Source organism: Arachis ipaensis, chromosome B08 (genome assembly GCF_000816755.2).
Source record: "Arachis ipaensis cultivar K30076 chromosome B08, Araip1.1, whole genome shotgun sequence".
In the NCBI taxonomy this organism is placed as follows: domain Eukaryota; kingdom Viridiplantae; phylum Streptophyta; class Magnoliopsida; order Fabales; family Fabaceae; genus Arachis; species Arachis ipaensis.
Genome location: NC_029792.2, coordinates 38,182,951 through 38,200,581, shown reverse-complemented (window position 1 = coordinate 38,200,581; position 17,631 = coordinate 38,182,951). Strand labels below are relative to the sequence as shown.

Below are 17,631 nucleotides of genomic sequence, written 5' to 3'. Positions count from 1 at the left end.
GAGGATGCAACATCTCCTAAGCCCGATGAACTCCCCATTTCTGATCTTACCCATTCTCTTTAATTTCTGCCAATTACTTTTATGAGCATCTTCCCCATTCCCATTTAAGATTCTGCAATTTATTTTCCGTCATCTATTTTTAGCTCTTTATTTCCAGCATTTACATTTTCTGCTATTTACTTTTCTGCCATTTAATTTCCTGCAACTCTCAAACCAAATTCTGCTTAGCTCAACTAGAACATTCCTCTAATTAAAGTTGCTTGACCAATCAATCCCTGTGGGATTCGACCTCACTCTTTTGTGAGTTATTACTTGACGACAATTCGGTATACTTGCCGAGGGAAATCTTTTGAGAGACAAGTTTCCGTGCATCACGCATCTGGCATCATCTCAGGACACGACGATCCCATGGTCATCACTATCATACTGGCAAACGCAAATCTTCACTGTACACTGGTAGACCAAGTTAGCTCCGCCGACATCTTGTTCAAAACTGCCTTTGACAAAATCAGCCTGGAAGAAAAAAAACTCAAAGCATATCCGAACAGCCTGTTTGGAGTGGGAGACACTCCTGTTCAGCCACTTGGATACATCCCATTACACACAACCTTCGGAAAAGGAAACCAGTCAAGAACACTCAAGATAGACTACATCGTGGTTGACGTGAGTTCAGCCTATAATGCCTTAATAGGTCGGACAACCTTAAATCAGCTCGGCACAGTAGTCTCAACTCCACATCTATGCATGAAGTTCCCAACTACAGAAGGAATAGCCACAATAAAAGTAGACCAAAAGACAGTGCGCCGCTGTTACAATGAAAGTCTAAACCTTAGAGGCAGAGGAGAAGAATTCCACACCATCGAACTCGGTGGAGTTCAGAGGCGGGAAGAACTCCGCCCACAACCCAAAGGTGAAGTAGAAAAAGTCCAGATCGGATATATCCCAGACAAAACAACTAATATTGGTACAATCCTAAAGGGAGACATAAAAAAATCACTCGTATAGTTCTTACAAGATAACGTCGACCTTTTTGCATGGAAGGCCGCAGACATGCCAGGCATAGACCCCAAATTAATGTGCCACAAGTTGGCGGTCTACCCAGGATCTTGGCCAGTACAATAGAGACGTAGAAAGCTCGGACCAGAACGATCCCAAGCTATGGAAGAGCAGGTACAAGCTCTATTGGAGGCAGGATTTATAAGAGAAGTCAAGTACCCACTATGGCTAGCTAACGTCGTCTTGGTGAAAAAATCAAACGAGAAGTGGCGGATGTGCACCGACTACACTGATCTCAACAAAGCCTGCCCAAAAGATCCTTATCCACTCCCAAGTATCGACGCTCTGGTAGATGCCTCCTCTGGATATAAATTCCTCTCGTTTATGGACGCATATTCGGGATACAATCAAATCCCAATGTATCCACCCGACCAAGAAAAAACTTCCTTCTTAACCCCAAAAGCAAACTATTGCTACATCGTCATGCCTTTTGGTCTTAAAAACGTGGGAGCTACTTATCAGAGATTAATGAATAAGGTCTTTACGGATCACATCAAAAAATTCATGGAAATCTATGTGGACAACATGTTAATAAAGACACAAAGTGAAGAGATGTTATTGTCCGACCTGACCCAAGTATTCGACACTATAAGAAGGCATGGCATGCGACTCAATCCTGCAAAATGCACCTTCGCAGTAGAAGCTGGCAAATTCTTGGGTTTTATGCTCACACAAAGAGGAATCGAGGCAAATCCGGACAAATGCCGGGCCATACTCGACATGAAGAGCCCGACTTGTGTCAAAGAGGTACAACAACTCAATGGAAGGTTGGCAGTCTTGTCCAGATTTCTAGCCGGACTGGCAATAAGATCTCTCCCCTTCTACGCCACTCTAAGGAAGGGAAAGAAGTTTGAATGGACAACGGAGTGCGAGCAAGCTTTCCAAGATTTCAAAAGAAACTTGGGACAACCACCGAGTCGGGCAGTAGCCTCAGCACTAGTTCGAGAAGACGACAGTGGGCAACAACCCGTATGCTTCATTAGTAAAGCATTACAAGGATCCGAGCTGAACTACCAAAAAATAGAAAAATTTGCCTATGCTCTCATACTAACATCTTGACGAGTTCGTCCATACTTCCAAGCTCACACTATTAGGGTTCGGACCAACCAGCCTATAAAAGGGATTTTGCAGAAAACAGATCTAGCGAGCAGATTTTGCAGAAAACAGATCTAGCGAGCAGAATCTTGCAATGGGCAGTCGAGTTGTCCGAATTTGACCTTCAATACGAAGCTCGGACAGCCATCAAATCATAATACTTGCCCAACTTCATTGCAGAATTTACAGACACCCCAAAAATTCCCACAGAATGGAATCTCTACGTGGACGGTTCCTCAAATAAAACTAGAAGCGGCACGGGTGTGATAATTGAAAGCGACCAAGGAACCCAAATCGAACTCTTCCTCAAATTCGGGTTCCCTGCCTCAAACAACCAAACTGAATATGAGGCACTACTAGCTGGTTTGAAGCTGGCTAGGGAGGTTGGAGCTCAAAAGCTCATCATCTTCAGCGACTCACAAGTAGTTACTTCACAAATAGCAGGGAGCTACCAAGCCAAAGATCCCACCATGAAAAAGTACTTGGACAAAACAAGAGAACAGCTCGGACAACTCGGAGAATATGAGGTCCGTCACATACCCCAAGAACAGAATGCCCGGGCTGACGCACTCTCAAAACTAGCCAGCACCAAACCAGGGGGCAACAATAGAAGCCTCATCCAAGAAATACTGCAGAACCTGTCAATCTCAGAAGAAGAAAAATTCCTAGCCATAACAAGTCGGGATCAAGGATGGATGACTCCCATAATTAACTACCTCAAAACAGAAACACTTCCTACAGATGAAAATGAGGCAAAGAGGTTAAAACGGGAGGCACAATACTACACTATCATAAACAATACTCTATACAAAAGAGGGATTTCAATACCATTATTAAAATGTGTGCCGACTTCCAACATAAAGGAAGTTCTAGAAGAAGTACACAGTGGCATCTGTGGCAATCATCTCGGAACGCAAGCACTTACCAAAAAAGTACTCCGGGCAAGGTTTTATTGGCCAACTCTATAAAAAGAAGCCACTGAGTTCGTAAAGGCATGTCTGCCATGTCAGAAACATGCCAACTTTCACATCGCCCCGCTAGAGGAACTCATCAGCATGACCTCACCTTAGCCATTCGCAAAATGGGGACTCGACCTTCTCGGACCTTTCCCTCAGGAATCGGGACAAGTTAAATTCCTCATAGTAGGGGTAGACTATTTCACAAAGTGGATCGAGGCAGAACCCCTAGCTAACGCCACTGCTCAAAGAAGTCAAAAATTTCTATATAGAAACATTGTCACAAGGTTCGGGGTTCCATACTCCATCACCACAGACAATGGCACCCAATTCACAGATGCAGGCTTCAGAAAATTAGTGGCCGACTTGAACATAAAACACCAATTTATATCCGTAGACCACCCCCAGGCTAATGGACAAGCGGAAGGTGCTAACAAAGTCATATTGGCGGGGCTAAAACGAAGATTACAGGACGCAAAGGGAGCCTGGGCTGAAGAGCTCCCACAAGTCCTATGGGCATACCGAACAACGCCACATTCCACCACAAAGGAATCACCCTTTCGATTAGCTTACGGAATGGAGGCAATGATTCCAGTAGAAATCGAAGAAGGGTCGCCCAGAGTGATCCACTATAATGAAAAAGCCAACTCCCAACTTCAAAGGGAAGAACTCGACCTACTTCCAGAAATTCGAGAAAGAGCTCGGATCAGAGAAGAGGCATTAAAACGTCGAATGGCTTCGAGATACAATCAAAAGGTAGTGCCGCGAGGTTTTGCTGAGAACGACCTCATCCTAATCCGAAATGATATAGGAACAACTCGACCTGGAGAAGGAAAGCTGGCAGCAAATTGGAAAGGACCCTACTGAGTTATAGAAGTACTTGGAAAGGGCTACTACAGACTGTCCGAACTCGAAGGGCGAGAGCTTCCTAGGTCATGGCACACCTGCAACCTAAGAAGGTACTATAGTTAGAGGCAATAAAGGATCTTAGGATAAGGCGCACTCTTTTTCCTGAAAAGGTTTTTAATGAGGTGCCAAGCCAAGATTACAAATTGCCCGACTTAGAGGGATAAAACTCCCACATGTATATATCTACATTTTCTCTTGAATAAAGTTTTTTAGATTTTCTACAAATTCTCAAGACGTATTAATCTGAAACGCTAAAAATTCATCACTCGATTACAAAGCTACAGATCGGCAGAAAGTGAAAAATCAAATTCACTGCACGATCACGATAAAGACCAACAAAGATGAAAACCAAACTCATCAAAAGGTCGACCAAACGAGGATTAAACCCAATTTCTACGAAATCGGCAAAGATGAAAATAGAATAATGTAAGAAGTTATCAAAAGTGATCCATAGAAAGGACCTGATGAGGTCTTCATAAAATAGATTGCTAAAAAATAACTTAAAGACTGGCCGATGTAAAGAAGTCGGACCAGTCACAATAACTAAAGTTATAAAAGGTAAATCCCTGGAAAGAGGTCTGGCCAACCCTATAAAAGAGGATTACTAAAATAACTTCGAAGGACCCGACATGATGAAGTCGGCCCAGAACATAAAGTTATAAAAGTAATCCCTGAAAGAGACCTGAACAGGGTCCAAAAAAGAGGATTACTAAAATAACTTCGAAAGGCCCGACATGATGAAGTCGGCCCAGAACATAAAGTTATAAAAGTAATCCCTGAAAGAGACCTGAACAAGGTCTAAAAAAGAGGACTTCTAAAATAACTTCGAAGGGCCCGACATGATGAAGTCGGCCCAGAACATAAAGTTATAAAAGTAATCCCTGAAAGAGACCTGAACAGGGTCCGAAAAAAAGGATTACTAAAATAACTTCGAAGGGCCCGACATGATGAAGTCAGCCTAGAACATAAAGTTATAAAAGTAATCCCTAAAACAGACCTGAACAAAGTCCAAAAAAGAGGACTACTAAAATAACTTCGAAGGGCCCGACATGATGAAGTCGGCCCAGAACATAAAGTTATAAAAGTAATCCCTGAAAAGAGACCTGAACAGGGTCCAAAAAAGAGGATTACTAAAATAACTTCGAAGGGCCCAACATGATGAAGTTGGCTCAGAACATAAAGTTATAAAAGAAATCCCTGAAAGAGACTTGAACAAGGTCCAAAAAAGAGGATTACTAAAATAACTTCGAAGGGCCCGACATGATGAAGTCGGCCCAGAACATAAAATTATAAAAGTAATCTCTGAAAGAGACCTGAACAAGGTCCAAAAAAGAGGATTACTAAAATAGCTCAGAAAGGGCCCGACATGATGAAGTCAGCCAAAAACATAAAGTTATAAAAGTAATCCCTGAAAAGAGACCTGAACAAGGTCCAAACAAAACGGATTACTAGAAATAACTTTAGGCCAGAGTGAGGAAACCGACATACAAGGTGGACCCAAATATCCACAACCTCAGAAGAATCAAAGGCAAGCTGAAGAGGTCGAGCAAGAAGGCTCTAACACTTCCAAAAAACCTAAAAAGGTACCAAGACAGATGAAAACAGACATGTTATGAAAAACATAAAGTTATAATAATAACAAGCTCAAGAGGCTACCAAAATCAGCCCCAAAAGCTTGGAAACCATTTTGTTTTTCAAAATTAAGTTTCTAAACGAGCAACTAAGAAAAGTCAGCAACCCCCATCTACAAAATAAAGGGTTCAAAAGCCCACAAGCCGGGCTATCTACACAAACATTTAGAAAAATTATTTAAGATCCGAAGGCTTCTCGGCAGCATCAACACGGGGTGAAGGAGGACGAGTCTGAAGAGGCACTGCATCCACTGTCCCGTCATCCCGATTCAAGATTTGACAATCAGGATCTGATTCGGGATGACCAACCTCAGATGAAGGAGCTGAAGAAGTTGGCACAACAGAAGCTTTGGCGGTAGGCACAGAAGGGGGTTCAACATCATCATCATCAGGGTCGTCAGGGACAATCTTGCCATCCTTTACAACGTTGTCCAGGCTGAAGAGAGTAAGGTCAAGCTCGGGGGCAAGAACCCGAACTTGCTCCTTCAAGTTCTCATAAGCAGCATTTATGCTACTTACAAGGTGACCCTGGAGCTCGGCATAATCAGCTCGGGCAGACTCCAACTCCTCCCTGAGACGCATCACTTCCCTGTAGGTCGTGACATAGTTTTCCTTGTGCCTCAATGCCATATCTTCAGCCAACTTCACAGAAGCCACCAAGGCAACAGAACTAGCCTTTTTGCGCTCCAACTCCTTCCCCATCATGGTCACTTTCACTTCGAGCTCCTCCTTCAAACCTTTCATCCGGTCGAACTCCTGCCTAGCCTCCTCCATAAAGGCTTTGGCAGCATGAAGGGGAAGATCTTGGGCAGTTCGGTACAGGGCAGCTCCCATATGTGCCATCTTGATGCTACTCCGAGTTATAAAATCTAAATGACGAAGGAGAGAAACATCATCCATAGAGAGGACACCATAAGGACCGATCTGCTGGTCGACAAACCCAATAGCATCGAAATCAGGCGCATCCAGATTGAAGGGTTCAACAGTCCGAGGTCTTTTGGAAGGAGGAACGGCCGGGGGAAAGAAATAGCAGCAGAATACTGCGGAGGATCAACTACACGGACTCGAGGAGTAGGGATCATTCTCCTCGGTCCAGGCGAACTCGGCATAGATGGCTTCGGCGGAACCTGAGAGGACCTTTCCCCATCTGCCCTGGTAGAGATGTTCTGAGCTGTAGTAGCCTTTCTCGCCTTCTTGAAAGCCTTCATCGAGTCATTATTCTTGGTCATCTCTGAAAAATAAAAATCAACAGTTTTACAAACCAGAAAAAAAAGAAGAAAGCAAAGAAAAAACAAGAAACAAAATATATCAAGTAAATACCCAATGCAGTTCGGACAAGGGATGGGTCCCCCAAAGATTTTTTAGTGTCCATATGAGGAGGTTCCCCCCAAATGTCCTCCAAAACAGTTACAAAAGCCTGCTCAATTTCATCGAGCATCTCCCACATATAACGGGATACCACTACATTCTGCTGCCAACACAAGGGGAAGGCTGGCTCATCATTCGCTTCCAGAAAAAAGGGCCGAGCTCCCTCAACTGCTCGGACCTTGAAAAAATAATTCTTGAAGTCCCTAAAGGACTCGTCATACATGGAAAAAACCTTATGCCCTTGTGCAGACCTAAAAGAAACCCATGAGGCTTTCTTTTTTGAAGAAATCCCGGGCTTAGTTAAAACAAACAGATAAAGGAAAAGAGTTTGAGAAGGAGTAACGTCCAACTCTTGGCAAAGAAGCTGAAAAGTCTTGATAAAGCCCCAGGAGTTCGGATGGAGCTGGGACGGAGCTACATTACACGACCATAACAAATCGGTCTCAAAAGAAGTGAAGGAAAAAGTGATGTCCAACTGGCTGAAAAAATAGTCGTAAGAATAAAAGAAAGGGCGCTCCCCCCGGGTCAGAGCAGGGAAGCAAACCCTCTCCTCGGAATCAGGTGCTACCAATTCATAATTCCTTTCCTGATTTCTACTCTTACAGAGGTGGCGATGTTTCCTAAGCTCCACACAAAACTCAGCATTCACCACAGAAACACACATTAAAACAAGGGAGTCCAACCAATCGGACATCCCCTCAGGAACCTTAGAAGACGTCTCTACAATATTTTTGCGAGAAGACATGGCCAACTAGTCCTAAAAACAAGAAAAGAAGATGGATTACTAAAAAACATCTCAGGCGAAATCAAAACAACTCGGCCAGCATGATTCAGGACAGCACAAACAACAAAAGGAAACCCCAGGACCCACCTCGAAGATCCAGGGGCATCCTTTGGAGGCAGTCATGGAACAAGGATTCAGGAAAACCCACAAGACTAACATCCCAACAAAACTCTCAGCAAAGAAAAGCCCTTTTTCAAAAGGCAACATCCCGAGAAGAAAGGAAAGTCAAAACAAAGTCATCAAAGGAGCAGCAAAGTAGTAGTTCAATCAGAAAACCAAAACAACAAAAAGAGGACGTCAAAGACGCAACCTTTTTCTTTCAAAAAGAAACAAATGAAGCTATTTTCCCAGAAAGCTACAACATCAAACAGAAAGGCAACAAAACATGCAAAAACCCAAAAACCCTCAAGCTCCGGGAGAAATACCAAAAACATGCATCACAGCAAAGATTGAACATCACGACTCCAAAAGGTTCAAACTTTCAAGCATGCAAATGAAAAATCAAAGCTTCACCAAAGAACCGAAGACAAAGCAACGAAAAAAGTAAAAAAGCTGAAAGTAGAACCAACCTGGAAAAAGTAAAAAGCTTCAAAGAAAGTTGAAGATGGGAGATGGAATCCAGAAATCGCCCTTTCACAGCAAGGAAAAGCACTAAACCAAGCAATGTCGCAGGGAGAAACACAAAACTGCAAACTTCAGGTGACAATAGAAAGTGAGAAAGAAAAGGGAAGTTACGGTAACAAGAGAAGAGAAACCATTTTCCTGAGTGAAAAATTCAAAATAAAGAGGCAAGAGAAACGGGGCATTAAAAACAAATTAATGAGGGTATTAAACCCTCGCGCATTCCCAAGACCAGAGCGCTAATGCAAAGCGTGCACTTTTAAGAATAAATAGAACGTTCCACATTCAAAAGAAGACTCTACAAAGAGGAAATCGACAGATGCTCGAGTTCGGCTTTCATCAGAAAAGGATCGAAGTCCTAAAATCAAGACTCGACCTCAAAAGAAAGACCAAGCTCGAGCAGGGGAACTGTTCATACCCTGGGTCGAGCTGTCTGACTCGGGATGATTAGCGACAAAGCGATCAACCTCTTTAGGTCAAACCATCCGACCTCTTCCCAAAGAGCTCGGCCAAATTGATAGGAAAGCCCAAAGAAGGCCCAAAATCGAGGAACACGACCCAAATCCAAAGGCAGCCCAAGCTTATAGAGAGAAGGGCGGTTCCCTTGAAGATAAGCTGACCTCACCCAAAGATAAGATAAGATAAGATAAGATAACTAACTTATCTTATCTAAAAAGGTCACTCCACACCATTATAAATACACTGGAGCACCCAGGTATAACTCATACTCTGATTCTACTAAAAACCTGCTTAATAGCCCTGCTAACTTAAGCATCGGAGTCCCTTGCAGGTACCACCACCCTCCGATGACAAAGGATCAGCAGCATTACCAGCCCAACAAGTCAGACACGACAGCTTAGGCTGCCCCCACCAGCCGGACACGTCATCTCCGACCGGTACATAAGGTCTCATCCGAGATCGACCTACAGTTTCAAGTAACCCTCGAAATAGTTACCTTAACCTTCTTGAACACTTGAAGCATGTTCAAATCAACTTCCGGCATTTTCTTTGCTTTCTTCACCATGGAAGGGAATGGAATAGGAATGGACTCATCCACTATAGCTTTCCTCTTGGGTTCCTTGAGGCTTACTCCTTCTTCCTCATGCCTTTTGTCTACCTCCTCTTCTTCATGCGGAGCTTCAACAACCACTTCTTCCTCATGAATGTCTTCCATGACCCTTGGAGGTATCTCCTCCAATGTAGTCCCCGACCGTAGAGTGATGGCGTTGAGACCGCCCTTTGGGTTTGGTTGGGATTGGGATGGAAGGTTAGAAGAGCTTGAAGGTTGGTTGGTGTTGTTGTTGGAGGTTGAGGGTTGGTTTGACATGGCCATCTTTGAAAGCATGTTGGTGAGGTTAGCCAATTGAGCGCCCAAGGCATCAAATTGAGCCTTGTTGCTCTCGTCCCGTATGGCAGCTCTAAGCTCATCAACTTGATTGTTGGAATATGGAGAGGTTTGGTTGGATTATTGTCTATGGTGTGGTGCTTGGTATATGGTGTAGTTGTTTTAGTTTTGGTTGGAGTGACCTTGGTTGGCTTGGTAGTTGGTGTTGTTATGGTGGTATTGAGATGAAGATTGATTGTTGTTGTGATGAGAAGAAGAGTTGTTCCATCTTTGGTTTTGATTGCTCGCTTGTGCATTATCTCTCCACCCTTGATGTTGATTACCACCATGAGGGTAATTGTTTTGGCCTTGAGAAGGATAGGGTAGACAGTTGTTGTAATTCACATTAGCCACTACAAGGACATGTTCCTCTTGAATTTGATGGCATTGATCGGTGTAATGTGTGGTGCTAGAGCACAAACCACAAATCCTAGGAGGACCTTCAAGTTGAGCAACTGGAGGTGGAGCTTGGATGGCTTGGATAGAGTAGTATTCCTTTTGATCCTTTTGTATTTGCGTGAAGATGGTGGTCATATCCCCAAGTACTTTGGTTAGGCTTACTTTGGAAGGGGACGGTTCTACCACACCCTTGAGAGGATTACTTCTCACCCTTGTATGTTGTGTAGCCTCGGCAACATCATTTATCAACTTCCAAGCTTCTCCCTCCGTCTTGTTTTTTGAAAGGGAACCACCACTAGAAGCGGTGAGCAATCTTCTATCCTCCACACAAAGACCTCCGGTGAAGTAACTAATGAGCAAGTGAGTGTTCAATCCATGATGTGGACAAGATTCTAATAGCCTATTGAACCGAGTCTAATACTCATACAAACTCTCTTGGTCTCTTTGCATTATACCCGAGATCTCCTTTCGGACATAATCGATCTTTTCCGGTGGGAAAAACTTATCTAGAAACTCTCTTCTCAAGAAATCCTAATTGGTCGCAATCTCATCCGGTGGCGAATAAAATCATGTCTTTGCTTGCCCTTCAAGAGAGAAAGGAAAGGAAAAAACCATAATAGCCAACTCATCAGCTCCATGCCTTCGAGCCGTAGAACAAGCAACTTGAAAATATTTTAGAAGTCGGATGGGGTCTTGACCCGGCAACCCATGATATTTAGGAAGTAGATGTATCAAGCTACTCCAACTCAAAGTTTGGATCAAGGTTAGGGTACCTTGCTTGCAAAGGTTGGAGTATGATATCTAGAGCTCCTTGCTCATGCAAAGTGATCCGTCGTGGCTCCACCATGTATGGTTCACCTGTAGGATGCAAAGATGTATTAGTAGTGCCAACAGAAGAATAGGAAGTAGCGGACTCCAAGTCACTCTCGGTACTGCCTAGTGATTCGGTATGTTCTTCAAGAGAGGCCGAAGTACTAGCCGTATAATCCAACCGCCGTCTAGCTTGCCGAGTGTGTAACAAAGTTCTTTCAATCTCAGGGTCAAACTCAGCTAAGCTAGAATTCAGTTGAGACCGAGTCATCAAACTTAGGAGTCATAGCACATAAACAAAAGAAATCTAAACTAAAGCTAAGTATTGAAAGAAAGTAAACTATCTACAATATTCACATATTCACATAACCAATATCAAGGCATATGTCGCAACCATTCCCCGGCAACGGCGCCAAAAATTTGATGTATCCCAAGGATTACGTCGGAATAGATTTTCTCAATAAAGTCCCGTTGCAAGTATAGCACTATCAACAACAATCCTCGAGTATCAAATTTAGAAAGGGATTTGGTTGTCACAAGTTCAACCCCAATAAAAGTAACCGAAGTATTCAAACCTCGGGTCGTCTCACAAGGAATGGGCAAACATATGCTTCAACATTGGTTAGAAATCTGGGGTTGTAAGTCATGAGCACGAAATTAAAATGAGAATCTTAACAAGTAAGTAATCTTAAAATGCAAGCAACTATTCAAATAACTAAGCGAGATATGAGCAATTCCAAACTAATAGGATAACATTCAATATAATTCTACTCTAAAACTAAATAATATCTATAACTAAGACAAAACAATTAGAATTTGGGTTTTCAAATATGAATAATAAAAGCAACTCTTGGCTAGACATGGGAATTGGGGTCACTATCCTTGTCTAATAACCATATCTTGACAATTATGAGGAACCAAACTCATTAAGTCTACTTCTATACTTGAAGTACGTTAAATGGTTTGGTCAACATCAACCCATAAGGTCTAACCTCACTACTAATTGGCTTAGTAGTAGGTTAGTGTCAATGGTTATCAAATTGACCACTAAGGGTTTCCAAATCATCAAATCCATTAGACCCAATAACTCAAGTTTACCCAATTTCCTTAGCCTAGGCCAAGAGTAAAGAGAACTACTCCATAATCATAGTAAACAATTCATCAAACACATGGTAAGCATTAATAAAAGACATGTTCAAATTGCAATTAAATTGAAATTAACAAGTACCCACTAACAATTATCAACATACAATTACTCAAACAACACAATTAATCATAGAAATCATCAATGTAACATTAACAAGTCAAGATTCACAACATTCATCCAATGGGTATAAAGTGACAATTGACAAGAATTCATAAAACCAACACAAGATCTAAGCAAATTTTTACTAAGGAATTCAAATTAAACTATCAAAACTAGTAATTAACAAGATCCAATTCAGAATTCAACAAGGGAAGATCAAATTAAAACTAGATCTAGAGAGGAACAAGGGTTTCTCTCTCTAGAATAACAAGAACAAAAAAAATAGCTACAAATTATGTCTAAGTGTAAAATGAATGATCCCCCCCTCATTTCCCCCTAGCATCCTTGGGTCTTTTCCATGCAAAAACAGCTTGAATTTGGGCCTAATGAGCCTCAGAAATTGCCAAGCACGATTTCCTTTAATGAAGTCACGTGCTGCTTTCCGCGCGTGCGCGCCATGCGTCCGTGCGCGCCGATTGCTTTCGTGATCCACGCGTGCACGCCAGGTGCGCGTGCGCGTCGGTGGGAATTCTCTGACCCGCGTGGATGCGTCCATCCTTGCGCATCGCTTCCAGCTGTCCTCATCCACGCGTGCGCGTGAAGTTCGCGTGCGCGCCTATGCTGAGTTTTCCAAAATCCAAATCTTCATGTTCCTTCCTCTGGTACATGCTTTCTTTCTCTCTTCTAGGCCATTCTTGCCCTATAAATTCTGAAATCACTCAACAAACACGTCACGGCATCGAATGGTAATAGAAGAGGATCAAAATATAGCAATTTTAAGGCAAAAGAAGCATGTTTTTCATCATGAAGCAATATAAGGAAGAGAACACAAAACCATGCAATTCTTGTGAATAAGTATGAGAAATATTGACAAAACCTCCCAAATTCTATACAATATAAACCACAAAATTGGGGTTTATCAATGTGACCGGGAGGTTGCGAGTTCCCTTTAACACGGAGTTCACACATTCACTAATGTTGGTTGTCATGTGCCCGAACCGTCTACCACTATCCTCGTGTTGGGTCCATTTGTCGTATTCCATCCGGTTGGCCCAGTCACACATTGCCAGATTCTCAGTCCGCATGATGTCAAACCAGTAATAAAACTTTGCTTTTGTTTTTGCGTAGGCAGCATTGACCAACATCCTCCTTGCATCTTTACCTTTAAAGGTAAGGGCAAAATTCACAGCCACATGACGAATACAGTATGCTCGAAAAGCACGTAGAGACAGCGATCCAGTCTCAGGGGCCTCAAGTGCAGCCTTGATGCTATTATGCCTGTCAGAGATAACAAGGATACCCTCCTATGGCGTCACATGCGATCGTAGGTTGGACAAGAAGAATGACCATGACTCTGCATTTTCTCCCTCCACAAGGGCAAAGGCTATCGGGAGGATGTTCGAGTTCCCATCCTGCGCTATCGCCAGCAGCAGCGTGCCTCCATACTTGCCATATAAATGGGTACCGTCAATACTCACGAGGGGCTTGCAATGCCAGAATGCCTCGATGCAAGGTGGAAATGTTCAGAAAAGTCGATGAAAGTACACCGTTGACTCATCTACCTCACCCCCAACTAGAACAGGAGAGGTCTTCAACACAGTAACTGTCCCAGCCATGGTCGACTGTACCCCTAGAATCCAACGTGGCAACTCCGTGTATGACTCTTCCCAATCTCCATATATTTGTGTCACTGCCTTCTGTTTGGCCATCTAAACCTTCCTGTAACTAGGCCTGAAACCGTAATCGGCTTCTGTAGCTTGTTGCAAGACCTTTACCGTAACCGCAGCATCTGCCCTAACCAAGGAAAGAATCCTCGCACAGATAACATGGTAATCCAGCTGACGGTGATCACTAGAAATAGAGGTTGCCAAGCACGTGTGTGGCCCGTTGTACCTCCTAACCTCCCAAGTGTCGTTTCGTTGATGCAGCGCTATGCGAATTAACCAACTGTAACCCTTCCCGAACTCCTTGCATTTTCCATGATACTTCAGATGATCTGATTCGATGACTCTGTACTGAACACCTCAACGGATGCTATAGTCCTTCACACTCAAAACAGCCTCATCTTTATTCTGGAATGATTGCCCAATCTAAAATTCTGTAGAAGAGCCCCCAACTGTAGGACCACCGTCCACCTATTGACCCAGGGCCTCCAAGTTTAGAGTGGAGAAGTGTGGAGGATACTGCTGAGTGCCAGAACTTGAAGGCCCATGCTGTGTATGTGGATTGGCACCTGTGTCATCATCGCTGTCCCCAATGATATCTACAGGCTCCTGGTCAAAGTCATCGTCACACATTGCATTCTCTATTCGATCAGGTTCTCCAAAGCCTTGCACATCATGAATCATGCCACCACTGGTGCTCACCTTATATGCCTGCTCACAGACCCCTGGATTCTCCAAAGGTACAGAACCAACAACCTCTGTTCGATCTAAATCAGCCGCGAATAAAGGGGATGCGACCAGCGGAACGGATGGTCTGACCGCAGGCATTGAACTAGACGCACCTCCCGCGATAGTCAAGCTATGAACTGGAGCTGATGCCGCAGAACTATCGACACCAACCTCCAACTTTACGAACAACTCGTGTATTCTGACCTCCGGAAAACTCCTAACAAAATGAAACAGAACCCTAATATCTTCATCAGCCGCTAGCACAAAGGTACCATACTTAACACCGATCGAGACAACTGCGATGGGAATCTTGTAGAATAGCTTTTTCACCCACTTGCTACCAAATATCCCAAGCTTCTGCAAGATGCTGTTCTTCAAATCTGACAAAGTGCTTGATGAACTGATGAAAACACTCAGTGGTTCTCTGTCAGTGAACTTCACACTAGATTTTTTGCTTCTTTGGATTTTCCCAGAGCAATGCACTAAGACAAGAAAACTCTCTTCCTCACTTGCCATTGTGACAATAATCTCTTCACCAGCTTGAATCTCACTCACATTTATATAGAATTTCTCTCCTCATAAACCGTTGCTGCTTACAAGGTTTTATGTACATTTGCCTCCCTTAGTAAACTGTGGTAGCTTGCCATGGTTTATGACATATTTCATTCACAAGTAAACCGTGCCTAGTAGCCATGGTTTATGTATTAATTTGAAACTATGGTTGGCTCCAACGGTTTACATAAAAATTAAAATACACATGAACGTAAGAAGTTTCTGGTTTATGTATATACGTAAAGCATTCACTCAATTTATTTAATTAAGTACATTGCCTGAAATTCTAGATCAACACTAATCCTCTCACATCAGTTACCTTGTTAAGTGCTCGATAGTCCATGCATAGTCTCAACGAACCATCATGCTTCTTTTGGAACAAGACTGGTGCGCCATAAGGTGCCTTCGATGGACGGATGAATCCAGCATCTAGCAAATCCTTGAGTTGCTTCTTCAACTCCTCAAGTTCTGGTGGTGCCATCCTATAAGGTGTTGAAGCAGGCGGCTTTGCTCCTGACTCCAATTCAATCTTGTGGTCCACCTTCCTCCTAGGTGGTAGTTATTTTGGCAACTTGGGAGGCATCACATCCTTATTTTCTTCAAGGACTTCCTTGATTTCGGGAGGAATGTCTTCTCTTTTAGGTGTTGACTCCTCTTGTAACAGAGCCAAATATGTAATCTCTCCCTTCTTGAATCCTTTCTTGAGTTGCATAGCAGAGAGCATCGGTGATCCTCCAACTTTAGAGACTGTAGGGACCATGCATGGAGACCCTTTCTCCATGACGCATACTATGTCATAGTATGGCACAGGTATTATATTTGCCTTCCTTTGCAAATCAAGCCCGATGACTATTTTGAAATTGTCTATGGGTGCTACTGAGAAATTCACAAGGCCCTTCCAAGAACCAAGAGTCATCTCAACCCCTTTTGCTACTCCCTTAAGGGGTTCACCCTTGGTATTCACGGGTTTGAACCAACCATTCTTTTCGGTGATTTTCAACCCAAGCCTCTTTGCTTCATCAGGCGTGATGAAGTTTTGTGTAGCACCAGTGTCGATCATAGCCATGACAGGTTTTTTATTGATGAAGGCTTTGACATACATCAAGCCTTTCTTTTCTGCAGTGCTTGCCTCTTTTCCCTTTACAGCATTTATGAGTTGGATAGATCCAACATACTCATTTACTTGAGTTTGGGCCTCTCATTCCTTGGCGATAGATGCCAGAGTCCCTAGCTTGGGTGAGTCCCTAGCTTGGGTCCGTCCTTCATTTGGTGTGGTCCCTTGCACACGAAGTATCCTCCTTTGGGCACAAAAGCCTTCTTGTCCTCGTACTTTTTCTTTGAAGAATATTTTCCTTCCTTCTTGGTTGAGAAACTCTTCCCCTTGTCTCCCCCACCTTTAGTAGAACTAGGCTTGGAGGAAGACTTAGGTTTAGAGTCTCTCCTATGATATTCAGTGAGTGATTCGACCACCACGATGGCCTCATCAACATCCTTAACATTCCTTCTTTATAGTTCTTGCTTTGCCCAAGGTTTGAGTCCATCAATGAAGAAGAACAATGCATCATCTGATGCTAAGTTGGGGATTTGAAGTGTGAGAGTAGTGAACTCTCTTACGTAGTCGCTAATCGTACTCTTGTGCTTCAACTCCCTCAACTTCTTCCTTACTTCATAAACCACATTCTCAGCGAAGAATTGTCTTTTCAACTCTCTTTTGAAATCTTCCCATGTGGCTATCTTGCAAGTACCATTTTTTATATCTACGCACTTTCTCCTCCACCACAAAGTAGCATTATCAGAAAGGTAGAGAGCTGCAGTGCGTACCTTTATTGCTTTTTCAACCACCCCTTGGCCTTCAAAGTACCTCTCTATTTGTCATAGGAAGTTCTCCACCTCGCGAGCGTCCCTTACGCCCTTGAACTCCTTTGGCATGGGGAGATCAATCTTTGTCGTCTCCCTTATAACTTCCTCAAATAGTTTTAAGGAATTCTCAAGCTTCTCTTCGATCTGGAGCATGCTTTCTTTGAAAGTATCTAGTTCTCCTAATACGTGAGCCTCGAGGGTCTCCTTATCATGTTCTATTCTTTGAAAACGCTCATCCATAGAGGATAAAACATTCTCAAATATAGAAACTCTCTCTTCTAAGAAGTTAGGGTTCTTACCTCTAGGCTCACTTGAAGAGCGAACCTTCTTGGTTTCCTATTGAGAAGGAATAGTATCCATTCTCCTTTGAGACTCAACATGCTCCGTGGTTACTGTAACACCCTAATTACCCTAAGCATTACCTCCAACTGTAAAGCAAAGGTTAATCAAAGGTTACGACAATTCTAAAGGCTTATATATATTTATATATAGAAGAAAATAATATATTCTAGAAGCCCGATGAAGGATTAAGCTCAAAGATAGATTTGTAAAAGCGCGAAACGTTCA

The 17,631-nt window shown here is 43.0% G+C and overlaps 1 protein-coding gene across 1 annotated transcript; it reads right to left on the bottom strand.

Moving 5' to 3' along the window:
- On the bottom strand, positions 13,969 to 15,168 carry LOC107610944. Its single transcript, XM_016312919.1, has 2 exons — positions 14,403 to 15,168; positions 13,969 to 14,255 (listed from the first exon to the last, which is right to left on the bottom strand). The coding sequence occupies exons 1-2, from the start codon at positions 15,166 to 15,168 to the stop codon at positions 13,969 to 13,971; spliced, it is 1,053 nt and encodes a 350-aa protein (XP_016168405.1).